The sequence below is a fragment of the Pinus tabuliformis genome, chromosome 4_2, assembly GCF_031772625.1.
Source record: "Pinus tabuliformis cultivar Carrire ecotype Pingquan chromosome 4_2, CPIR1, whole genome shotgun sequence".
Classification (NCBI taxonomy): domain Eukaryota; kingdom Viridiplantae; phylum Streptophyta; class Pinopsida; order Pinales; family Pinaceae; genus Pinus; species Pinus tabuliformis.
In genome coordinates, this window is record NC_142304.1 from 139,393,292 (window position 1) to 139,420,268 (window position 26,977).

The 26,977-nt window shown below is 35.6% G+C and overlaps 1 protein-coding gene and 1 pseudogene across 1 annotated transcript; both read left to right on the top strand.

Moving 5' to 3' along the window:
- The first annotated feature begins 9,721 nt into the window (after positions 1-9,721).
- LOC149168605 (large ribosomal subunit protein uL22) lies at positions 9,722-19,196 on the top strand. The gene is made up of 7 exons (XM_089428339.1): positions 9,722-9,879; positions 9,972-10,008; positions 16,364-16,404; positions 16,515-16,745; positions 16,884-16,986; positions 17,093-17,160; positions 18,611-19,196. The coding sequence occupies exons 1-7, from the start codon at positions 9,877-9,879 to the stop codon at positions 18,677-18,679; spliced, it is 552 nt and encodes a 183-aa protein (XP_089284465.1). The 5' UTR covers positions 9,722-9,876; the 3' UTR covers positions 18,680-19,196.
- LOC149168606 (uncharacterized) lies at positions 12,244-16,404 on the top strand (annotated as a pseudogene).
- Positions 19,197-26,977: the final 7,781 nt, after the last annotated feature.

A 26,977-nucleotide genomic window follows, 5' to 3' on the forward strand; every position in this document is an offset into this window, starting at 1 on the left:
GTTCTCGTTGGCTCGTATTTTTTTGATTGATTGATGGCTTATGTGATTTCAAGGTTTAACTTGATTCCATGTCTTTGGTGTAGGTTTCCACGCCTTATTTCAAACGGGTGGTCATCAAAGACAAGTTATAATCATAGCATATCAACAAAGTACACAAATGGTGTGAGAGGCTAGGTATTTGACTAACAAACATGATTACACCCTTGTCACATTCACATGTAAAAAATATGGCGTTGTGGAAAACAAAGTATTGAATCATATATAAGTGATGTCAATTTACATCTAATGTAGTATTATCATAACCATGCAACCCACAATTGCATCATAAGATTCATAGTATTTTCTAGTTCATGCATTTCATTGATCGTTGGCTTATGTGATTTCAGGGTTTAACTTCCTTTCATGTCTTGTGTAGGTTTTCCATGCCTTATTTCACATACATGGTCATGAAAGACAAGTTAGAACCATAGTGTATCAATGAATGGCATAGATGTTGTGAGAGGATATGTATCTAAGTAACAAATAGGATTGCATCCATATCACATCCACACGCAAAAAGAAATAGGCTATGACAAATGAGGTATTGAATCATATGGAAATAATCTTACGTTTTGTCGAAGGAATATCATAATGATGCAGCCAATAGTTTTGCCACAACAATCATGGTATTTTCACTAGAACTCATCTTATGGCAAGAATGGCATGCAAAGTGGCATAATCAAGCAAATGATTGATACCACGTGCATGGATTTGGATTCTAATTATGTGCTTGCATTTGGTTTTGCTTAATATTCCCGTTGGCTCATATTTTTTTGATTGATTGGATGGCTTATGTGATTTCAAGATTTAACTTGATTCCATCTCTTTGGTGCAGGTTTCCACGCCTTATTTCTAACGGGTGGTCATCAAAGACAAGTTATAATCATAGCCTATCAACAAAGTACACAAATGGTGTGAGAGGCTAGGCATTTAACTAATAAATAGGTGTGATTACACCCTTGTCACATCCACATGTAAAAAAGATGACGTTGTGGAAAACAAAGTATTGAATCATATATAAGTGATGTCAGTTTACATCTAATGTAGTATTATCATAACCACGCAACCCACAATTGCATCATAAGATTCATGGTATTGACATTAGAACATGAACACGACATGGTGAGAATGGAATGCAAAGTGGCATAATAAAGGAAATGATTGATACCACATGCATGATTCTAGATTCCAACTACATACATTTAAGATCATCATACATGTTTCCAAGCACTAGAAGTCTCTCAAATAGTTTTTGCTTGAAACAAAGAGGTTTATAAATCTTTGATTCTAACAAAGCATTATTTCTATTGAGAAATGTACTTTAGCCTTTGGGGGCACATTCTAAAGTTAAATTTTCAAATTCTATAAGAGGATGCCCAAACATTTTGGGGATATAGGTTCAACACAACCAATAAAATTTGATTCTAAGACTGAATGCAGTCCATTTACTTGTGTTTTTTTGTTTTAGATGGAAACCCTAGTATTTAACACAATTATCAAGGGGCTCAATCTTCATGAGAGGAAGAGTCAATGCAATCCTCCTTTCCAAATCAAGGCTCACATCATTTACCATAATGAAAGATATATCCACACTAATTTCCTTTCATGTAACTTTACAAAACATGTATAAAATAACTTTGAAATATTTCAATCCTCCCAGTTTCCTCTCCAAAAAGTAAAATGTCATCTACAAACAATAGGTGTTACATCAATAAAACCTACAACATTTACACTCCTTGTAAAATGATCCCTTTTAAGTGTTGTTGTTAGTCTACTTAGCCCCCTTTTTTTCAGGAGAAATGATGTCGTGAAGCTGCACTAATTACACAAATCCGGAATTTAAACAATTAAAACCCATGTTTACCAAACTATCAGACCCCAATCTCTTGCGTGGATCCCAAACAAATTAAAATACAGTTCAAACATTATCGCGTCCAAATCAAATTCTAACCAGCACACATCTTCTGAAGCGATATCCCTTGGATCTCGTCCATTCATAATGAACGACTATGATCGATCCGGAATTCAACTAGATTAAATCGCAATCCATAAAATATCGCGTCCAAAATCTGGATTAAACTTTGTGCATCTTCTGACGCGATTTACCGTCGGATCACTTCAACGGTCACGATCGATTTATCAATTAACTCGATTTTATAATGTTATCGGTTTCATTTCTTGTGTTAAAGTGCATGCACATTCACCAACGAACACTGTTGATCTTCTCCCAAATAGATCATCATTGATCCATCCTGTGATCAATGATGATTTGTCAATTCATTCAATCTTTGTCCGCTTTCAATCGGCGATCAACAAATTAAAGCCTTTGTCTAGACGATCCTCAAACGCCAAACTCCACTAAAGGTTTTAATTTCACACAATTTCATGTATTTAACAGAGGATTCAGCCTATGATTTAAACAATCAACGAAAACAAATCACTTAATAAAAGATCACGCAGAAACAAGTTTTGAACACAAAACTCCTTTCATTCATAACAGTATTTACATATATATTCAGAACATCTCGTGCTCTGATCTATTCTCTCCACTACTTAGCTCTCTCTAACACTTGTTTTTCACTCTCCTCACAGGCTTACATTTATAGATTAATTACATAATTATGGATTATACTAAATCCATGATTTTTCCCATAACTTACTCAACTAATTCCTATTTGAGGATTTCGTAATCCCTAAGATCTCTACGAGATCTACACATATCAATTATCCTTGATATTCTCACATAGTTGAGAATATTTCACAACTGCAACCCTCACACATAGATTTCTCACTCAATCTATACAAGATTCCTAAAAATAATTAAAAACATCACCCCCTAAATCAATCAAATGAACAATAATATTCTAAGCAGGATGCTCCTACATTAGACTCCCAATGTAGAAAAAAAAATAAAAAATAAAAATAAAAATAAAAAATCATAGAATCCTATCTATGAGGTCTATCACTTTTCTGTAGTAATGTGACAGCTACAAATCCGAATGATTTGCTACCTCCAAGATTCCAAACTTTGTTTTGTTGATGGTCCTTCAAAGGAATAACTTCATCATGTAGTCTGGCATTAAATTCGCAGAATAATATCTTCAGAGAATTATTAAACATGATTCTCGACTTTCCATACCTCATCATCCTCTGTTCTAGAAATATAGACTCGTGAACTGCATGTGGAAACTTGAATACCCATTTTCCTGGTTTCCAAATTTTTAATGAGTCTCGAACTGGTTCACTGTCTGCACCTATAGCTTTGCCAGGTAACTCTGTCGTGCTGAGATTAGTAAGAACTAAATTTGAAAGTTCACCATCATCATCACTCGAACTGTCAACCAAATTCTATATATCTGTAAAGCAATTTTCTCCACCATGCTCTAGGAGCAATTCCTCTTTGTTAATCACATCAACACAGTTGATGTTCTCTACGGTGTCATTTCCTCCTTTTGTTACAGTTTCTGTAGTCTCAACTTCTTTGGCTTCTGCCTCTTTAGCTATTGTTTCCTTCTCTAATTGTGCTACAAACTCAACTTCATGATATGAAAAACAATCATCCTAATTTCCTTCAGGTTCACAAAAGACTTCTTGATCATAACAATGGTCATTAGTTGTTTCTATAGCAACAAATTCCTTATTTAGTACCTCTCATGTCATCAATTCTTTTATTTACAAGATACATCATGATAGACGTTACAAGGATGTCCAACTTTAACACACCTCAATTGCCACGATTCTTGTTATACCTACAAACATCTCTACTTGACTATGTAACATTTTTTTGATATTTTTGTTACAATGCCAAGATGATCCAAGCTTTATTGAAAACCTGACTTTTTCCCCTTCTTTCAGCCTAATGTTCATCGAGAAATGATAACTTTGTCCATAAATATTATTGAATGGCCACAAATAGGAGTGCACCAGTTAGTTGAATATAATATTGAGGGCTTATTAAATATGGAATTCCCATCACTTGTTCTAGATGGCCATGCAGTACATGACTGACCACAACAAAGAACCATTTTCATTGACCAATATGCATCCAATTGATGCATTATCATGAGAACATATTTGGTAGCCATCTAAGGTTTTGTTACTTCCAATACAACCTCATTGTGTGTCATTGCAACTATGCAAGTGCTACAATATTTGTAAAGAAGAGTCAAGAAAAGGACATGCCAACCACTAATGAAGCCCTTTGATACCACCTTCAAACTTTTCCCATTGGCAAGCTGCCAGAGCACGTTATGAGAATTGGGACAGATATATGAAGGGCTTGAGCACACTAAACTTCTCATAGAAGAGAACTTATAGAAATGATCACATAATTAGGTTGCCCCATAATGTTCTTCACATTCAATGCAACATAAACAAAATGCGATACTTTCATATTCTAATGGTAAACACACCACCTTCTAACTTTTTGATGCTATAACTATGGAAGACTCATAATGGCATTCAATGAACCCACATTGTCACTTTATACATGCATAAAAGGTTTGAAATCTTCCATGAAGAGATTCTACAAAAGTACTTACACGTAAAGGACTTTTGGTATAAGTATGTCACAATACTTTTACTCTCATGCACTCTATGAAAATCACAAAGTTAAAGCACTTCTTTGAGATTCTATTAGTGACTTTCCTACATATGTGAATGGAAACACATGGACTGAATGCATGTTCATGGGTTTTTATGGTTGCAAGGAGCTCTAAACATGGAAAATTTGGATTGGGAAAATCTCATGGAAATAAGTAATACGAAGGCTTTCTTTGATACATATGTAACAACTCGAAATCCATCAAATGACCATGCTAAAAATGTGCACATGCACCACTCCATTTCAAATGACATTTGATTAAGAAATACATAAAAACTCCTTGCTTCAAATTGCATCACGACTATACAAAGTTATTTAATCAAGTTCAATGCCATACAAAATGTGTAAAGGATACATGTCTCCGCGAGAATGACCACATGCTTGAATGCAGGTATAAGTACCCATGAACTTACATACTGAACCATCACTCTTCATTGATGATACCAACCAAAAAAATATGAACTTGTCTGCATTGATGCCCATCTAAACAACCATAACATGCCATAATTATGATATGGTGAGCAAATATTTATTGCCAACTTATCCTCTCTCGTCACACAATTTTGAAATACTTTTCCAAATATGCCTATAAAGCAAAGGGGAGGTCAAAGAGTTATCCTAATATGTTGACTATAATAACAAACACATTAAATCCAAAACACATCGCTTTGTTTGGATATAGGTGCTTGCACATAAATGTTATTGTTGACTAAAATATAGGTGCCCAAGAAACCTGCCATATGATGTAAAATCCACCCCTTGTCACATGTAGTTGTTTGCTCATCATGCCAAATGTTGGCTGTCATATATTCCATTGGGTCTCAAAGGATGCATGTGATTGCTTATATGGATCTAGCTTCATTGATGCATATGTCAATCACTGTCTTGCCTACATCCCCTCCCTCTCATTGAAAATGCAACACATTAGTCATATATTCACCATTGAAAAAATTATTAGTGGTGTAAAAGAAGCTCCCCAGTGATTGTTCTAATCTGGGCACACTTTATACTATTATAGCCATTCCAACAACATATTCCAATACATTTGAAGACTTATGTTAAACTGATTTATTATTATACAAACTATTTTATAACATTGCAATTGACATAGGGCTCTCAAAATATATAATCATACAAAAATAAGAGAACTTAAAAGGAACCTACCATATGTGGCATGTGGACTAGGCCCCTGTAGCCATTGAAGAAACAACAATGGGTGGAGCTGTGATAATGATGCATAAATGCATCTTGATATGGACATAAATGAGTGACAATTGTTAACAAGAATGATCCATGCTGCAAATATAGACTCCAATGAGCTTGACATCCCTAAAATATTTTGAAAGGTGTTCTTACTTCTACACTACATTTCATCACAATCAACCAACCTTGCATGCATGTGTCACAAACAAACCAACATATCAATCCACACGTCAATACATTGTCACATAAACAACGTCCGACATCTCTCTCTCTCTCTCACACACACACCTTGCATGCATGTGTTACAAACCAATATGTCAATCCATGTGTCAATACATTGTCACATAAACAACGTATGGCATCTCTCTCTCTCTCTCTATATATATATATATATATAACAACATGGAAGATTATGTAAGAAAAAATTTTGCTGAAGCACATATGAGATGCATCCATAAGTTCCTGAGAGAAAATATTGCAAAGGGTTTTAAGACTACACTAATATGGCCAGGCTAGCTATGCCTTGATCCTAATACTAAGTTCCAATAAAAGCTAGACAAATATAGTCTATAAAAAATGTCATTAACACATTAACACTTAGTTGGCATAAAAATACAACAAGGATTGACTCCAATTCACCAATAACGATCAAATTTTCATCAACAACTACCCAATTAAGAATAGGTAGTTCATTTGGGCTAGGTTGAGCCGAGCTTATAGAAGACATCTTATGCTCATTGCATTAAGTGTTTCCTTGTTGCAAAGGGTTTTAAGACTAAACTAGCATGGACAAACTGGCTATGCCTTGATCCTAATAGCAAGTTCCAATAAAATCCAGACAGATACAATCTATAGAAAATGTCATTGACACAATAACATTTAGTTGGCATCAAAATACAACCAGGACTAACTCATAGTCATCAAGAACGACCAAATTTTCATCAACAACTACTTGATTAAGATTAGGTATTTCATTTGGGGTAGGGAGGGGCGAGTTTATAGAAGACATCTTGTGCTCATTGCGTTGATTGTCTCTGTGTTGCATCTCCCTGAGTTGCTGCATATATATACACACACACACACACACACACACACATATACATATACAAATATATATACATATACATATACAAATATATATACATATACATACACACACACACACACACACACACACACACACACATACATATATACCTTATATTTGAAATTCATCATCATATTTTAAAGGTTGGATTGGTTCCTGCATGATTTCATTGACCCTCAAAGTTCTAGGAGGGAGTGATAAGGATTGATTTACTAACTTGTCTTTTGCATTGTTCAAGTCTCTTACAACATGTTCGACTTGAATGCGAGGAACCCAATTGAGTGATCTCAAAATTCTTGTATAAGGATGGAAAAGCATGGAGTCCAAAGGAAAGGTTCTTGAAGCAACACGACAGGTGGAGTTATCAAAGTCACCTATTATAATAAGAGATCTAATTGGTAAAGAGTGAGCCATGATGATGCCTTGGAAGAGAGCATATATTTCCACTTGGTTGATGGAGGCTATGCCTAGACTCCATGAGTATTCCAATCTATTTGTCCTTTGGGGCCAAAGAGAACCCACCTCCCTAGACTTGCCACCCATAAGCATTTGACATTACATTACAACATTCATACCAAAAAGAAATCTCAGAACCCTTGATGATGACCATCCAAGGAATAACCGAGGTTGACAAATATTACCTCACTAGCTGAACAAAGCTTCTTTGAATGATCATTTTCCATATGGCCATAGTTTAATACTACATCTTGCCCCCACTGGAGTTATGATTTTCAACATACAAGCAATCACTATACATGCAACATCTAAAATTCTAATAAAAAATGTCCATCCTTTATAAGCACAAACATTGACATTCTTTTAGGAAGTGATGAAACATAACCACTATGTTCTCACTGATGAGATGAGCTTCATGAGGCCTAAATTATTTATGCAAATTGAAAGCCATTCATAAGAAGCATTTAAAAAAAAAACAATCTCCTAGTTGGCCATTGCTCTATAATCATTGTTGGTGATATAGGATGATTATCACCTTGTTTTGGACAAACCTTTATATATGGGGGCAACACCAGACAGGTCTTCGTGGAATTCCTTCACCATTGTAGTAACCTTCCAAATAATCTTCCATCAACAAGGTCAAGATGTGGAACAAATCCATTTCCATCTCCTCTTGACAAACATCATGAACATGAATCCATTACAAAAGGATTGGGAGCTCCTTTAGTGTTGGAGAAATACATCAATCTTTATAATAGAATGCAAAGCCTGTAATGTAGTTGTACATTTGTTTGCAACAAATATTTGGGTCTCTCAACATAATAGACAAATGTTAAAGTCATTGAACAAACCAATAACATGTAGCACCACCGAATGTCTTAATTTTGATGTTTGTAAGGAAGATGATGAACACCAATTAGAACAAAAAAATCTTGTTATGTATTGGCCAATATGTTATGTTAATATGCAATGTACAGATTCAAAGGTTGGTTAATGGAGTACTAACGATGGTAACTCAGATTTCCTACACATAGGGGTTTGTCCCTCCAAACTTGTTAGTATATGTTGTTGTGGAATTTAATAAATATATCGGTTCATCGTGGGATAATATCAACCAAAAAATAAAAAGTAATAATCCCCAAAACAAATCTTGCTCAAAATGGCATGGGCCTTAACTATACATAAATACGAAGCTTGACACTATCCATGGCAACCATCGACATTAGAAAGGTTGAATGAAAAGGATTAACCTTAACAACGATATTGCACAACAAATCATTAGCGAATTTGTGCATCTCACCCTTCTTCTATTTCAAATGTTATGCACAAAATGCAAGATAGTGCATTCGTTATACTAAGAAAGAGAGAAGAAGCACACTTAGATGCTTCGTCAATGTAAACTTTTGTAACTCTTCTCAAATTATTAAAACTTCTTCAAAATGTTGTCCCATGCCCACATGTTTAGTCTATGAAACTACTTTAATGTATTTACAATATGTTTTTATAGTCTTTCTAATTGGTTCAAAACCTTCAAAACGCATGTACATATTCTATTACCATACTAAAATATTATAAATATTTACAAATAATAATAATAATTTATCTACTTTCTAAAAAAACATATACAACTATATCTAACTTTGCATTATTTTTTTTCTCCATTTAAAATAATATCATGCATATCACAAATTTCATTACTTGGAGAGGTAGTGTGATAGAGATATTGGCATTTCCTGCACTATGATAGAGATGTTGTCATTTCCTATTAAGCATTGTAATGTCATGTTAAACATTTTGACTCAATCAAATTAAACAAAACAAAAAAAAACCTAATAAAAATGAACATTGTAATGTCATTTTAAACATTTTGACTCAACCAAACTAAACAAAACAAAATAAAAATCTAATAAAAATGTTAAACATTTTGACTCAATCAAACTAAACAAAACAAAATAAAAACCTAATAAAAATGTTGCAATATGATTAAACATTGCAATGTCTTATTAAACGTTTTGAATTAGTAAAATAAATAAATAAATATAATTAATAATTAAACTACTTCAAAAAAATAAATCTCTAAATATACAAGCCTATTAATAACTCAACCACACTTGATTAATTTAAAATTAAAATAAGCCTAAACTAGTTAATTCTCTAATCGTATTCATCCATTTAATAGACGTATTTATTTGATTATGCCTAACTCAATCCTCCCCCCTAAGCACGAGAAACTGTGGGATAAAACATATCATTCATAGAAAATGGGCATAATTTTCAAAAGATTCTCTATTTCATGTGACACCTAATATCACCTCATACAGGTTATCCAAAACGACGAGATTAGGGTTTTGGGAATTAGGGTTTCTTTTATTGTCCGGCTGTTCGTAGTAGTTTACCCCTTTCACCACTATTGTTTCATTTTAGGACGGCCCGAGGCGAGGCGAGGAGAGGAGAGGAGAGAGAAGCAGAGGTTGGTGAGGCCGCAGCCATGGTGCGTTGTATCCATTCTTATTGGTGCAGGTTATTGTGCTTTCAAGACTCTTAGGTTTTCGATGATTTATACTGGATGGTACTTTGTTGCAGGTGAAATACTCGAGGGAGCCCGGCAATCCCACCAAATGTAAGTAGCTAATCCCCCTCCGCTAAGGGTTTCGGTATGTTGTTTTTCTAGTGTTTTTAGCTGCTGTTTGTATACGTTGATTGAATTCTCTAGCAACGCTATGCCCTATTTCAGTGTTTCAATGACCCATTCCATCGATTCTGAAGTGCTCGCTTAATAGATCTAAGTCACCAGCGCTAGATTTCTGTATTCTTTTGCCCTAAAGTTTCAGCTTGACTGTGGGTGATTATTGAAAATAATGCAACATCCTGATCTGAGTAAAAGTTCTCTGTATTTTGAAATGCGGCAAGTAGAATTTGTAATTCGCTTTCGAACTTCCAAGGTGAAGTCAACTATCCTTACACCAACTAGGATTGGGATCCATAAAAGCTTTGTTCTAAAGATTACATTTTGTCAGTTGTGTCTAAATCTCGAGTATTCTGCACAAAATAAAACAAGCCTTTAATTTGTCAAGTAAACATCGTTGTCATTTCCAGAAGGTGCACATTCTTTTTCCGTTCCTATAGTACTATGGATGTTGTCACGACAATCACTGGCATTGGCTAGTGAGAACCCATCAGTAGTCAATGCCGTAATTTGTTAGGCGATCCGGTTCCCCAAAATTGTGCTGTGGCTTGGAAGATTTCCGGGGTCGCTGGTTTCCGTGGACGAGGGAGAGGCAGCGGGGGAGTGCACATGAGTGTCTTACAAACCAGAATAAAACCACATTTGAGTGTGGTTGTGGAACTGGCGTCAAACCTATTCAAAATCAAAATTAAATGGCATAACGAGATGGAATTCTCTTAAGAGATGCCTGTCAAATTTGAGTTTGATTGTTGATCCCTGCTAAAATATTATTCCGCAACTTTGTTATTTTTTATTCCTGGTCCAGGTTTTTCCATCCAAGCAAAATCTGGTGTCCTTTGTGCTTTTTGTTTACAACACAGGATTACCTTCAAGGTGTACCTGCAATCTATATCCTCACATTGATGGTTGAATAGGTGCAGTATGTTGGTGTATATACACCATGCTGCAATCTATAACCTCAGGTTGATCATTGAGTAGGTGCACTGTGTTGGTGTACATACACCACGTGGTTAAGTTTATTGAGATCTGTGATCTAATCACCGCGCACAGCTGACTCATCACTTCTTGGTAGGTGAAATATTCAACCATCCCTATTTACTGCTGGGCTCCGCCCAGTTTATTAGAAAATACGGGCGATCTCGTTGTAATTATATATATATATATATTTCTGTCAATTCGATTTCTTTAGATGTCTTGTTTTGTGTATGAAGTTTAAGCTCAAGAATGATCCTGTTACTGTTATTTTTTTTAAACATGGTATTAGAGTGTGGGACATAGTGTTTTCTTTACTTGATTTTTTTCATTGGTGATCTTTGTAGCATTGCCTTTGGGGACGGTGGGGATGAGTTTCCAGTACTGTTAGAGCACATCCTCAATTTTTCCAAGGGACTACAACTTGGGGAAGAAAATAATATTATATATATATATATATATCTATTTATATTATAAAATAATAAATTTAATTATTATTATTTTAAATTTGTTATTGGGAAGAAAATAATATTAATTATATATATATATATATATATATATTTATATTATAAAATAATAAATTTAATTATTATTATTTTAAATTTTTTATTTGTATAAAGATAAGTCATAAATAATAAATACATCATTGCAATAAAATTATAAACATTGAACTAGCTAAGAAATCCAAAATTCATATTAATAATTATAAAATAAAATACATAATCTCAAATCTCAAATTCAGTTCAAGGACTTTACTTTAGGGTAAGAATGGGTTTAGAACTTGCTAAATGTTCCACATGGGAACAGTCTTAAAGACAGTCTACTTCACCTTCAGGGCAGAACAAGAAGATTTTCATCAACAATAACTGTGTCCCTTATTCATGCCACTGGAAGTAAAGGTTATCAGACTTTTTAATCATTATTAAAGTGATGTCGTTTTTAAGAAACAGAAATTGTAGGCTGAAGTCCAGTGCTGAGGGTTATTGCTTTACACAGTCATGTGACAGAGAAGAAAATAAATGCCAACACTGAACACAAGTATTTTCAGCAGTTATTTTTGGAAGTTAGCATAAATAGCAACTTTTTTCATGCTAAAAGCTCATCCAAAACAGTAAAAAAATCCATCCAAACAGCAAAGTAAACCCAGTTAAAATGGGGTCAGACATAATTATCTTTTTTTTCTTTTGGGATGGTTAAATGGTACCCAAAAAGTCCCCAAAATCTGCACGGGACGGGTTGGGAATGACGAGTAGTCCCCAAGTCCCCCAAAAATTGGAGATTTTCCCAAGCCCTGTAAAAGTCCCTGGTACGCTGGAAGGTCAGGTATGCGGGGTTTTTTGGTGGGGACAGGTCCCTGTGCAACATAGTTAGTGATGGCTTTGACTTGTATTGTAGTCATGAGCCTCTGTTTTTCACATCTTTTGCTATTTGTGGGGTTTTCGGTGTTGCTTGCTGCCATATCTGCCCATTTTTAGCCGGATCCCTTCTTTGAACTCGTACCTGACTGTTGTTCATCCCCTATTTGGGTCATTAAACATTCCACTATGTTTCAGCTGTGATAGCAATTTGCTATGTGATTGACATAAAGTCAATTGTGGATGCTCATGGGATAGATGGCTGCCCATTAGGGATTCCTACTATGGGCCCTGGCCAAGTGCGTTCGTAGTGATCTTCTGCCAGCCTTGTCTTTGGGTGGTTGTGATACTCCTGGTTATTTGCCCCAACATGGCAGGTGGATCATTTCCACGGGAATCCAAGCCTCGTGGAGCTCCAGATTCCCATGTTTGAAATGGGCTCTACTATATTTGGCTAGGGGATTAACATCTTGCCGACATTGGTGGTTAGGGACGCTACCTTGGGACTACTCTGGGAGGCATTGGAGGTTATGGAAGATTGTCAGGTTCCTCCCTTGGTGACATTGCTTTGATGGATTACAGGCTAGGTATTGGAAATGTAGATCCTGGATTTGGTCCATTTGGGGAAAAGTTTGGGTGCGTGTAAGTCTGGGCCATCTAAGATCAGATGCGCAGGGGCTGGGAGACCCTCTGGGAAGGTCCGATGAGTGCTCTCCACCTAATGCATGATGCCTGTTTTGTTGAGGGTCTTCCAAGTTCCTGCTGATTCTGCTTGCAGGGAAGCTGCTAATATTTTCAATCCATTCATTGGTTACAAAGAAGCTTGACTGGTGCAAAAGGGGCCTAGACGTCCTGGTGGGGATTCTCTTGTTTTATGTGTTGTTGATTTAGCTGATGCAAGATTTGCTGCAACTGCCTTAAAAATGTTAGGAGGTTATAAGTTAATATTGACTGAGTATCCAAAACTCAAGTTTAGTTTATTCTTTTCTGGCTTGCTGCGTGGAGTTCTTATATGGATCATTGATCTTGTTGCTAGGTTAGCGTTTTGGTCATACTACCCGTTTGGAACTTTCAGCCTCCATAAACCTCATTGCCCTTTTGACAGTTGATGGTGTTTCCTTCTATTTGAAGCCTTTGTTTTGGGTCTTAACCAAAGCCAACTTTTAGGAACATTCATGTGGTAATTGTCAGCATTTGCCATCTTTGTGCCTCTAACTATTTCTCCTCTGCTTTAGAATTCAACCACGTTCTTTGAGGTTACTTGGCCCTCCTCTTAAGAATTGTGGTTATGCTTCCTCATTGGAGCTTTCCTCGTTCTCTTGCCTTTCAAAGTTTCTTTGTGGGATATTCTTTAGTGTTAGCCCCATGGCATCTCAGCATTGGTTTTGCTTCTTTGGAGGAGCTCTGGTCCTGTGCCTCTGTTAACCCTTTCAACATTTTGTACATGGGTGCCTATCATGGCCTTGTAGTTGGGACCGATTTGTGAGATTTAATGTCTGGCTCATACTTCCCTAAGTTGCACTTATAGGGGTTGTTGGTGTACATACGCCATGTAATTAAGTTCACTTAGGTCAGTGATCTAATCAATGTGCATAATTGACTTGTCACTTTTTGGTAGGTGAACTACCCAACTAATGCTGGGTCCTCCTAGTTTCTTATAAATACGTGTGATTTCCTTGTAATCATATAATAGATACATAGATTTAAACAATGTTCCACCAAGTTTCCGATATGGGGATGAGAGAATGAGAATGGGGATGAGGGAACAGGAATGAGGAGATGCACATGGGCATGTGTGGGAGCACCCTCAAATTTTAGGGAAATTCAGGGGATGTTTGTCTATATAGATATATGCGATAAATATTATTCAAATTGAATTTCAATAACGAAATGCATAAATTCATACATCATAAATGATTCAATGAAATAGAAATAATAAAATATTGTTTACATTGGTTTAAATTTACCATTCATTGTTCGAGAATTTGATTAGTACTAATAAGCAATATAGTAGATATTAAAGTCTGAAGACTGGAATAGTAAATTGAAATTACCGATAAAAAAATAGTAGAAACTGATGAGCGAAAGACTTGCTCTAAGGTCATCAGTATCTATAGTCGAGACTTAAAAATAAAAATTAAAATTAAAAATGATGAACAATGGACAATGAACCAATGTTATCGGAACCGGATTGGTGATCAAATCAGTCGACCCTAAAACTGGGAACTGAAAAAAAATGGACCAAATGCCAGTCAACCAAAAAGTTCATAAATACATGTCCACCCATATGAATCCAAACATTATGCACAAACATACAAAGTTTCTCATATATATAGCAAGGGTGCATGTAGCAAAATTAGCACCGAGTGAAAACCATAGTTGAACCAAAAATACATGAACAAAGAGGCTCTAGATTGCCTCTATTGTTCAAAAAAATTCATGCTACAACAAATACTTACATATCAAAATCATTGTGTATATGGGAATCCTTGTCATCAATATTACCCTCTAAACTTTAAAATAAGATAAAGAAAGATCAACATGTCAAATCTGAAATTTTGTTTGAGTGATGGGTGCAATTTTCCTAGGGTCATGATAGAGGAGTTCAATAATCAATGCCACCGGAAGCGGATTGGTGATCAAATCAGTCGACCCTAAAACTGGGAACTGGAAAAAAATGGACCAAATGCCAGTCAACCAAAAAGTACATAAATACATGTGCATCCATATGAATCCAAACATTATGCACAAACATGCAAAGTTTCTCATATATATAGCAAGGGTGCATGTAGCAAAATTAGCACAGAGTGAAAACCATAGTTGATCCAAAAATACATGAACAAAGAGGCTCTAGATTGCCTCTATTGTTCAAAAAAATTCATGCTACAACGAATACTTACATATCATCAAAATCATTGTGTATATGGGAATCCTCGTCATCAATATTACCCTACCCTCTAAGCTTTAAAATAAGATAAAGAAAGATCAACATGTCAAATCTGAAATTTTGTTTGAGTGAATGGTACAATTTTCCCAGGGTCATGACAGAGGAGTTCAATAATCAATGCCACCAACATCAAGGTCCATTGAGGGCTTGATGCTCTTGATTAAATGCTAGTTCCATATGCTCATACATGATAGTATTCCATGGAAACATTGCAATCTCCCCAACCCTGAAAAGTTAAAACTGTTAAGTCTGCTGGATGCCCTGGCCTTTTTGAGGGGGTGCCCACAAGCACCCCTTTAGGGGAAATGCATTCCCCATATTGGGCAAACATTCCCCCCTGCATCACCTCGAGTTTCCCCAAAGGGGGACGTGGGGAAATGTTTCCCTAGGCATCCCCCTGTCATAAGTGCATGGGAAATGTGGGGAGTGTGCGCCTATACTAGAATTAAACATTTTGTCAATTCCACACCTTTAATCCTGGGCTCCTCCCAGTTTCTTATAATTGGTGATTTCCTTGTGTAGCTTGAGTGGGTCCAATGGTTAAGTTGTCACAGTGTCAAATCCAGAGAGAGGTAGAGTATGTACACTTCCATAGACATTAGGAGTCATTACTGTGTGGAGGTGGTTCCCTTATCTCATAAAAAGGGGGTCTCATACACAAATTTGGTTTCTGGCTTGACCGTGATCTTAAAATTAGATTATTATTATTATTATTATAAGAGATATATAAATTTAATTTTTGTTGATTTCATTTCTTTTGATGTTCCATTTTTTTGTATGGAGTTCAAGCCCGAGCATTATCCTGGTTAGTGCTTTTTGTTTTAAACACAATAGCTTATCAGGTTTGCCCCAGTTATTTTTTTCTGACTGTAGCCATTGCACTCGACTTGGGAGGATATTTGCACTTGATGTAGGAGGATATTATGGATAATCTCAAAAAGCACAGGTTCTTACTGGGATGCAAAGTTTTTTTATTCTGTAATATTATGTAACGCAATTTTGTTTCTATTTACAGCTGCGAAGGCGAGAGGGTCTGATTTACGTGTTCATTTTAAGGTGCATATCACAAATTAATTGCTGGCAATTTATATGTTTTGAACTCTTTTTTTTATCAAAAGGTTCTGTTGTAAAGGCTTTCTTATTTTGTTCTTTTTATATTTCTTTAGAATACGAGAGAAACTGCACAGGCAGTTAAGAAGCTACCTCTAGGTAAGGCTAAGAGGTATCTGGAGGATGTAATTGCCCACAAACAAGCAATACCCTTTCGCCGCTTTTGTGGAGGTGTGGGCAGAACTGCCCAAGCGAAGTCTCGAAATTCTAATGGACAGGGTCGCTGGCCTGTCAAGTCAGCTGAATTTTTGTTAGGTTTACTTAAAAATGCAGAGAGCAATGCCGAGGTACTGCACATTCTTTGTGAACTTGTTATTGTTGGTTCTTAGCCAAGGTATATTATTTTCCAAATTCAAAGGACTGAAAATTTCACTAACAAGGCATATATTTATGATATGAAGTGATGTATTTAAATATGATCTCAGGTAAAGGGGCTTGATGTTGATACACTTTATATTTCTCACATTCAAGTGAACCAGGCTCAGAAGCAGCGAAGACGAACATACCGTGCCCATGGAAGAATCAATCGTATGTACATTTCCTTCAAAGTCTTGTTAATAATACATACGTATATATAATTTTGATATTGGGATCCTGAAATTTTGCTTGTGCTTATTGATCTGATGGTTTGCAGCTTATATGTCATCACCATGTCACATTGAGCTGATATTGTCTGAAAAGGAAGCACCCGTCAAAAAAGAGGTACCCATATCATGAAATCTGTTTTTGTTCCTTATCTCAATAGCCTCAAGATAATAGCCAGGATTTACATACATACATACAAATCTCTCTCTCATCCACACACAGAGTTACGCGTTTTCTACAGTGTGCTTTAGTTTTTCCATCTAGGCAATATAGGAGTGCCAAGAGAGGTGTTGAGAATTTGAATCAAAATTTTACTAAATGTTATTGAATAGTGTCATAAAGAAGAAACTAGTTAAGCAAGGATTCACACCAGTTAGCCTAACTACTATTAACATGCAAATATATCGCTAGTTGTGGAAATCTTTATGCTGAGATTAAATATACTTGTGATTGATATTGTATACTGAATTGCTTTGTTACTAGCATATAGAGCAAATTGCAATATGTTATGAGTTAGAGATTCCAGGTGCAGCCACCACACCACCAATGCTTAACTGTGACAATTTGTATAAAACTAGTTCATCTGAGTTTTGAGATGTGGTACTGATCCTAGATCAGAGACACTTTTTTGGACGAGGAAAATTCTCTGTGATTAGCTTTTTTTGAGACATTTCATGTTTTATCTGCATAATCTTCGATCTGCCTCTCTCTCTCTCTCTCTCTTTTATGTTTCTCCAAATTTTGTTGTAATTTCATACACTTTAAAACACTATTTTCTTTAGTCAAAGTTTTTGAATATGTATAGTTATTGGCAGGAAAGTTGTCTTTACTGTTATGCAGTTCTTAGCTCATAGGTTCAATGCTAGAGAAACTGACTGTTGAAGAATTTGCTAATGAGAGGCCTACATTTATTGAGAGTTTGCTCTGTAATTATTAGATCATAGATGCCAACTTTGTATATATTTGTTGTTTATGTGATGGACTTCAGATTCCAGTATGTGATCTCAGAGATTAGAGATGCCTTTATGGGAGTTGCATTCACGTTCGATCTTATCTTAACGCCTCTAGAAGTTGACTGTTGATCAGTTTGCTGAAGTTACATTTAATGTCCCATTGAAGGCTTAGAAAATGATCGACTGTGCATTGGAATTGAAATAGTGATGGAACCTAAAATGTTTGGTTATATTTTGCTGAGGATGAGTTGGGAGATTATTTGTAGAAAGCTTATGGGCAGCTTCCTACAGGTTTCCCACTATAAGTAGAAACGGATAGCTTTTGGAATGTTGAATTGAAGGTTCCCAGTACAAGTATGGAATGGATATGCTGTCCCAGAGAAAAATCTTCTGGAAGGTTGAGTGGAACCTATATAGTTCTGTTGTGGATAGGGTCTTTCTAGCCGTCTACACAGTAGTGTTAGTTGCCCTTCAGAGTTTAATGTTTAACTATGCCGTGGCTTTACATATTTGAAATTTAGTATAGTAATCTTCTTGGTGATGATAGCTACATATTTTCTGACATTGTATTATTTATTGTATCTGACATCTTACTTTCTCTTGTAATTGCCCAGGTTGAAACTCAAATTGCTCCAAGGAAACCAAGGAAAGCACAAACACTTCGAAGTGGTGCCTCATCTTGAGATGCTGAGGCAGTTTGAATTTGAGCACACCAATGACATATATTTAACAGAAACCTTATCTCGTTTATTTTTTCGAGTGACTGGAGGAAACTACACCCGTTTTTGTTAACTGGCATAGTATGAATTGTAGACAAACATTTTCCTATTGAAAACTTTTATTCATGTTATTGTTGCTTTGTGTGATTTACTGGCTGCTGTTAATGTGCAACTCGGCCTGGTAAGCATACAAAAGTGAAGGAAAGCTTTGCTTCTATTGTTTTACATGGCATAAGACTCTGGATGGTTTATGTGATCCTCAAGGCGACGAAAATTAAAAGACTTATTTTCATGCATACCATGAGGACTTTTCTGCAAGGCTGTCTGGGGAATGAAGGTTCGGGTTCAGTTGACAGGCCACCAGGTGGGAGGTGTCGACGTTTGACTTTTGTTAGATAGTTCATTATGATGTATTTCTTGAGATTTTGGTTTATGCTCTTTTTAATTTTTTTTTATTTAATTTTTTAAGTTTTTGCTACCAGTGTTGAGTCCATGATTAATGCGTTTTAGTACCGATTGACAGAACTGCTATAATTTGCTTATGGTTCTTCTGTATGGGCCATTAATAACTTCAGAATATGGTTGACTAAAATCGTATTTTTGATTTGCCCTTGTTAAATTGAAAATATTAGAGCGTTAAAAAAGTTGAATGTAGCAAGCATTAAACAATATCTTTAGCAGCATATTTGTTTTTGTTATTTATTATATGTTTGAAGCAGTAGACCTCTACAAGCGGTTCCTTTCCCCGAGAAAGTTACTTGTTAGCAAAGTTTGGATGGAACGGGACCACCCTGAGATTGAGATTGTGTTCTCACTAAATTTGCATGGTCGTTGAGTGGTGCAGTCTTAAGATTGAGGTGCACAAATGTACAGATATCTACAATCAAGTAAAGTGCTGGCTAATATGCAAAGTATTTGGTATCGTTCTTTTCCAATGTTTTGAAAGTATTTTGTAAGAGTATTTCGTCTATCGTTGTGGTAGGTATATATTTGTCAGCTGCCGTGCATTGAAATCCTGGACTCCGGAAAATGCCTGCTCATGCTTGACTATTTATCCAGTCTGAAAACTGAGTCCAGCAGTAGTGTTATTAACAATTAAGAAATAGGAGGTTCCTTTGTGTGTATTACTCATATAAGTGAACCTATACAAAATGATAGGAGTATTACAATGTTCATTTTAATGCCGCTTTGATACTTTATCTGTAGTTTTAGTAATTATACCATTGATTTGTCTTTTCCATATCTGAGATTTAGCTTTTTCTCAGAGAATGTGTTTCTTTACAGCCTGTTGAATGCATCACTAGTTGCATCAGATTTTGTGAAGTACATTTGGTATATTTTGAGGTCATTCTTAGATAGCACAAATGATTTTGATTTTTGTCTATTAATCTGGCATCTTGTTTCTGAAAGATAAGATAGTAATAGGTATTGCACTGTTCAACAAAATTGTAATACCATGAGCACGAGGCATGTACATATTTGAATACACTAGTTCTGTTCACAGTTTGAATTGATGACAATCTGTGTTGCATAACATTATATATATATATAGATAGAGAATGCAGTTAAGATTACTAGTTTTGGTTTGAAGGAGGTCAATTTTTCATGGAGTTGGGGAAAAGAAACTATTTGCATTATTTTACTATGGTTTCAATTAAATTGTCAATGACCTATGTGAATGACGAATGCTCTAGTTAATTATTTTGCAGGGAAAATTGTTTTAATTTTTAATAAAATATGGAAGCTAAAGTGTTAAAATGTTGCATTCGTCTACTTATTAACTCCACTCCATTTAAATCTCCTTAAGTGAAGAGAAACTCTCAAAGTATTGCGTCCATTAGGTGTAAAACCTGGCTATGAGGTTGCTTGCTAGAAGAACCAACTAGAAAAGGGAGAAAGAGTGGGCTCCTTCACATGTATAATAACAATCAGAACTTGGGTTCATCCCAAATCATTTACCTAGAAACGAGAGGGAAACAGTTAAAATTTTATCAACGTCAGGAAAATGAACAGAAAATAAAGCTACAGACAGTAACGCAGCAATATGATTAGTCATGCCTAGTAAAGATTAACATGTGCTAAACATGATAATTTTCATGTATAATGCTTATAGATTCACGCAACTTGAAGAATGGCACTTATCTTCCAGCTTCATAGAGTTCATAAATACAGTGTGTATTACTCATATAAGTGAACCTATACAAAATGATAGGAGTATTACAATGTTCATTTTAATGCCGCTTTGATACTTTATCTGTAGTTTTAGTAATTATACCATTGATTTGTCTATTTCCATATCTGAGATTTTGCTTTTAGATTCTCAGAGAATGTGTTTCTTTACAGCCTGTTGAATGCAGCACTAGTTGTATCAGATTTTGTGAAGTACATTTGGTATATTTTGAGGTCATTCTTAGATAGCACAAATGATTTTGATTTTTGTCTATTAATCTGGCATCTTGTTGCTGAAAGATAAGATAGTAATAGGTATTGCACTGTTCAACAAAATTGTAATACCATGAGCACGAGGCATGTACATATTTGAATACACTAGTTCTGTTCACAGTTTGAATTGATGACAATCTGTTTGATAACATTATATATATAATATATATATATATATATATATATATATATATATATATAGATAGAGAATGCAGTTAAGATTACTAGTTTTGGTTTGAAGGAGGTCAATTTTTCATGGAATTGGGGAAAAGAAACTATTTGCATTATTTTACTATGGTTTCAATTAAATTGGCAATGACCTATGTGAATGACGAATGCTCTAGTTAATTATTTTTCAGGGAAAATTGTTTTAATTTTTAATAAAATATGGAAGCTAAAGTGTTAAAATGTTGCATTCGTCTACTTATTAACTCCATTTAAACTCTCAATCAAAGTATTGCGCCCATTAGGTGTAAAACCTGGCTATGAGGTTGCTAGAAGAACCAACTAGAAAAGGGAGAAAGAGTGGGCTCCTTCACATGTATAATAATAATCAGAACTTGGGTTCATCCTAAAGCATTTACCTAGAAACGAGAGGGAAACAGTTAAAATTTTATCAACGTCAGGAAAATGAACAGAAAATAAAGCTACAGACAGTAAAGCAGCAATATGATTAGTCATGTCTAGTAAAGATTAACATGTGCTAAACATGATAATTTTCATGTATAATGCTTATAGATTCACGCAACTTGAAGAATGGCACTTATCTTCCATCTTCATAGAGTTCATAAATACAGAGTGGGTACAAAATAATAATAGGGGATCTTAAAATCTTTTAAAACGAAAGATCAACCTATTGAGATAGGGATGTTTAAGACGGGGTTGAAAACCACATGATGAATAATAGTGATAGTCTAACTACAATTATGTCTATTGAAATATGGATTTTTAGGAAGGGAGTTGAAAACCACATGATGAATAATAGTCGTACTCTCTACTAATAATGGTATAGTACCTTTGTCTTAAATAGTTTGTGATGCAGGCTGAACCTGCATTACCAGGATCTTCACAACTTCTATGCCTATAAACATACATGCTCTATTTTGCCCAATTCAAAATTAGACAATCTCTTTTTAATTCACTCTTTATGCGGAAGCTTTCTTTCATATTTATGGTTATAAAACCAAAATCCACAATAATCATTTCTCAAACATCAAATTGTTTATCAATCAGGTTTTAAATGCTTCATAACACCAGAACTATGCCTTAAGTCCCTCATTCATTTCATCACCAACATTCCTCATGTGTTTATACACCATCACAAATTCTTCCTGTATGTGTTGGATTCAGTTAAATGCGCCCTTGAGTTATCATTACAACTTAACCAAGTTATTTAAACCCCAATTTGGAAGTCAACCAACTAAATTGTGCCCTTCAATTTACCACAGTCTTCATTATTATCATAATGGAACTCCATTAACCCAATGCATTACAATTTTTACATGTTTACAAATTTCATTGCAATTTAACATTCTTTGGACTTAAAATTGCCATTTGTATAAGCGTCTTTCTCCAGGCTCAGGACCACATAATGATTCCAGTTTTCATACTTTTATATCTACGTTCTTGGCCAGAAATGAACTCTATTCCTCAGCGTAGATTAGCCTCTTTCCTTGTATGGAGATTCACCAATCAAAATCGATTTAGGCAATCGATCTTTCACAGAGTTCGTTACTCTGCCAGCGCTTATAAACAACAATCTGCTCATGTGATTTCACTTACCTCCACGGTGGTCAACTTGGCTCATGCAACTCGGCATCTGTTTTCCAACATTCCACTTGAAACTTCTTTACAAGTATTCCGGCAAACTGTGTCTTCCACCTTCTGTCCACACTATCAATTCCGCCTCTTCTCGACTTTAATTCCTTTCTGTAAATCGATTTCCTATTGTTTCTTCTATACCCATCGATTTATTAGTTAATCGTTTCAAAATTCTGAAGTTTCAACCAGACTCTGAATTAAAAATAAACTTACCTCTCCTTGCAACACACATCATCAATTCGGAATTCAACGCTATTGCTTACTGTTCTGAAAACTTGTCCTTTGCACCAGCGTTTGTATGAATTGCAGATGTGACACGTTTGTTCTGTCTTCACGCCTCGAAATCGACTTCTACCATCGATTTCTCCTACGCATTTGATATAATGAATTGAAAACCTAAATTTCATCAATGTTGCAATGCTATCACCATTTCAAATCAGATCTGCGCACTTTCAAATCTATTAACTCGACATTCAATGTTCTGCAACCCAGAATTCAACGCATGGCTTGTTCTTTCAGCATTTAGCAATCATTGATACATTTACGCAATAGATACATTCCATCACTCATTATATCTGTAGTTAAACTCACAAACCCAAACATTCACTTCAGTTATGCATAAGATTTTATTTTATGGTTTCACGCATTTGTCAAAGACTGTTCTGCAATCGAACTATGACATCTACCATAATAGAGTCAACATATTCAATTATCTTTTGAACTATTCACGTTTCAATATATATACTCCTTTACCATTTAGTGCAACAGTGCCCTCAACGTTCCAACGAATAGCCACTTCTGCTATCGATCACTCAGGGTTTCACAATTTCATTCACTGTAGGTTTCCTTTGGTCGATATTTTCAACAATCAATTCCTTAAACATATATATACATTTGACCAGAAATAACTATAACTTTCACAACCAATCACCAAATGTATATGTATATAATCTGAAATCAAAACAATAACTTACAACTTTTGCTGGCCAGATGTTTCAATTGTGTGGCCTTTTGCAGTTTCTGAAGGCTTACAGCCTTGCTGTTCAACCTCACACTCTCTCACAGTCAATGTTGTTTTTTTCACAAATCCCCTTCCTATTTATACAACTTTCAAAAATCATTTAATTAAATGCTCAATCCCTTCAATTCCTCAACAAACCCCTAAATCTCTCAACATCCCTAAAAGATAGATTCTCATCCCTAAAACTTAGAAACTAATTCCAACTTAGGCTTCCTCATTAATTCTAAATAATCTAGAAACTAATTTCTCTCACATTTACAATTTCTCACAAATAATTAATGAATCACTCAAAATAATATTAATATTTACATGAAATTTTAATATTTCTTCAAAACATGAAACCCCCTAGCTTATGTAAAATACAATGTGTTTTTTGGAGATGATGCTCCTGCATCAGACTCCCCATGTAAGAAAATTCATGACCACCTGGTCATAAGTCTGGATATTTCCTCCTGGATCCCAAATTTTATTTTGTAATCTTTCTTTGCTTGTCAATTGCTTTACTGCTGTTGTTATCTGCTGTTGTTCTCCAGGTTTCCATATTTTGTGTTGTAGTGCTCCACTTGCTCTGCTCTTGCAATCCTTTGCTGTCTTTCTCTTGTTGTCCCTCATTTTCTTTCTTGCTGCTGCTGGTTTCTTCATCAATCTTCTGATATTTTCAATCTCTCGGTCCAATAAATCTCCCGGTTGTTGATTTCTTGCTGTCTGCTGAGCTAAGACGACTTGCTCAGTTTGTACTGTCACTCGCTGACTTCTTGCTTCTATGCTTGTTTTTGTTCTGACTGCCGCCCGATCATCCATACCCTCTTGTCTTCTGGAACAAAAAACTTCTTCTTCCTTCATTTGACTGCCCAACTGAGTCAAATGTTCTGCAACAATACCTGCATTCACAAAACACTTGTTAGAATAAAAATTAGAAGGCATCAGTGCCTTGTCCTCCTTTGCCAGCACTTCAGTATGTTGTTTCTCTTTGCCCAAAGAATCCTCTGAAGAATTCTCAAGACTGTCAACCAGTCTTTCTCTCACACCATCTGTCTCTAAGATGTCTTTCTGCTCTCGTTCACTGTACTGAACTCTTTCGTCTGCTGTAACCTTTCTATCATACTCTGAATTTATCAACAAGTATTCCAACAATGCAATTTCTTTGTAGCATTGCTGAAGCATATCATCATCACCTGCATTCATACATAAACTTTCAGTTTGCATAAAATGTTCAACAGTATCAGCTGTTACTTCCCTTATCTGCGCTTCAGACTGCTTCTCTTCTTCAGCATCCACAAGAGTTTTCTCTTGTACTGTAACAGCAAAAGCATCACTGCTTTCTTTTTCAGAGTACTTATCATTTTCTGCTTCCTTTGTCTTCATTCCTTTCTGAGATTTTGCTATCTCAGCATCGATCTGAATAGCCTTCAGATTCAACTTTTCTTGAACAAACTCTAACGCTTGTTCATCTTCCTGTACTGTACCTGCAAACATACACAACTCATTAGTTTTTAAATCACAAGACTTTTTAGTCTTGACTGCTTCCTCCAATTCCATCTCTTGCTCAAGAACTCTAAGTTCTTGTTTCAACAAGGCAATTACAATTTGCCTCAACCTCCTCTGCAATTGTTGCCAAACCACTCTCTTTCCCTTCAGTGGAAAGAGCCATTTTCTATTCTGATCTTCCTGCTCTTGCAGCCATTCCTCTAGTACTTGCAATTGCACTTTCATTACTGCAATCTCTCTTTCTCTGACTTCTGCAGTCATCTCATCTCTGTGGCATTCCTCTGAACCTCTTCTTTGATCCTCCATGATCATCTTCTCCATGAGTTCCTCACTCACCATGAATTGTACTAGCCTCTACGACAGCAATCTCTTCTGCTGCCACTTACCTCACCAAGCTCTCCTCACTCAGTCTTTTGGTAAGTACTGGGTTCACTGCCTCTGGAACCTTTCGAGCACTCTCTCTGCTCTCTTCAGGCTATCTCTTCAACTCACCTTCTTCTTCAGGACACTACAATTGCCCTCCTTATTCAGCCTTTAGCTGAATGTCAGGTTCAATGCCATCGTCTTCTCTGCAACCATAAACCTCAATCATAAATTTCAAATCAGAAAATCATCTCACCTGCTTGATCTTGTCCTTCATTCGCCTCTGTAATTTCCTTCACTGTAATCCTGTTCACTTGTAATTATGTATGCTGCATATCAAATTTAAAATCTGATCTTCATCATTCATCACACATTCAAAATACATTTCAGTTCAACAAATCTTCTTGTCCTCATTCAGAAAATAAACATTTCAACAGAGCATTCCGGCTCTGATACCAAATGATGTAGGCTGAACCTGCATTACCAGGATCTTCACAACTTCTATGCTTATAAACATACATGCTCTATTTTGCCCAATTCAAAATTAGACAATCTCTTTTTAATTCACTCTTTATGCGGAAGCTTTCTTTCATATTTATGGTTATAAAACCAAAATCCACAATAATCATTTCTCAAACATCAAATTGTTTATCAATAAGGTTTTAAATGCTTCATAACACCAGAACTATGCCTTAATTCCCTAATTCATTTCATCACCAACATTCCTCATGTGTTTATACACCATCACAAATTCTTCCGGCATGTGTTGGATTCAGTTAAATGCGCCCTTGAGTTATCATTACAACTTAACAAAGTTATTTAAACCCCAATTTGGAAGCCAACCAACTAATTTGGAAGTCAACCAACCAAATTGTGCCCTTCAATTTACTAGAGTATTCATTATTATCATAATGGAACTCCATTAACCCAATGCATTACAATTTTTACATGTTTACAAATTTCATTGCAATTTAACATTCTTTGGACTTAAAATTGCCATCTGTATAAGCGTCTTACTCCAGGCTCAGGACCACATAATGATTCCAGTTTTCATACCTTTATATCTACGTTCTTGGCCAGAAATGAACTCTATTCCTCAGCGCAGATTAGCCTCTTTCCTTGTATGG

Coding starts and splice junctions, on each gene's coding strand:
- LOC149168605 (XM_089428339.1), top strand. Junction 10,009..16,363: donor GCCCGGCAATCCCACCAAAT/GTAAGTAGCTAA, acceptor TTCTATTTACAG/CTGCGAAGGCGAGAGGGTCT. Junction 17,161..18,610: donor AAGCACCCGTCAAAAAAGAG/GTACCCATATCA, acceptor GTAATTGCCCAG/GTTGAAACTCAAATTGCTCC.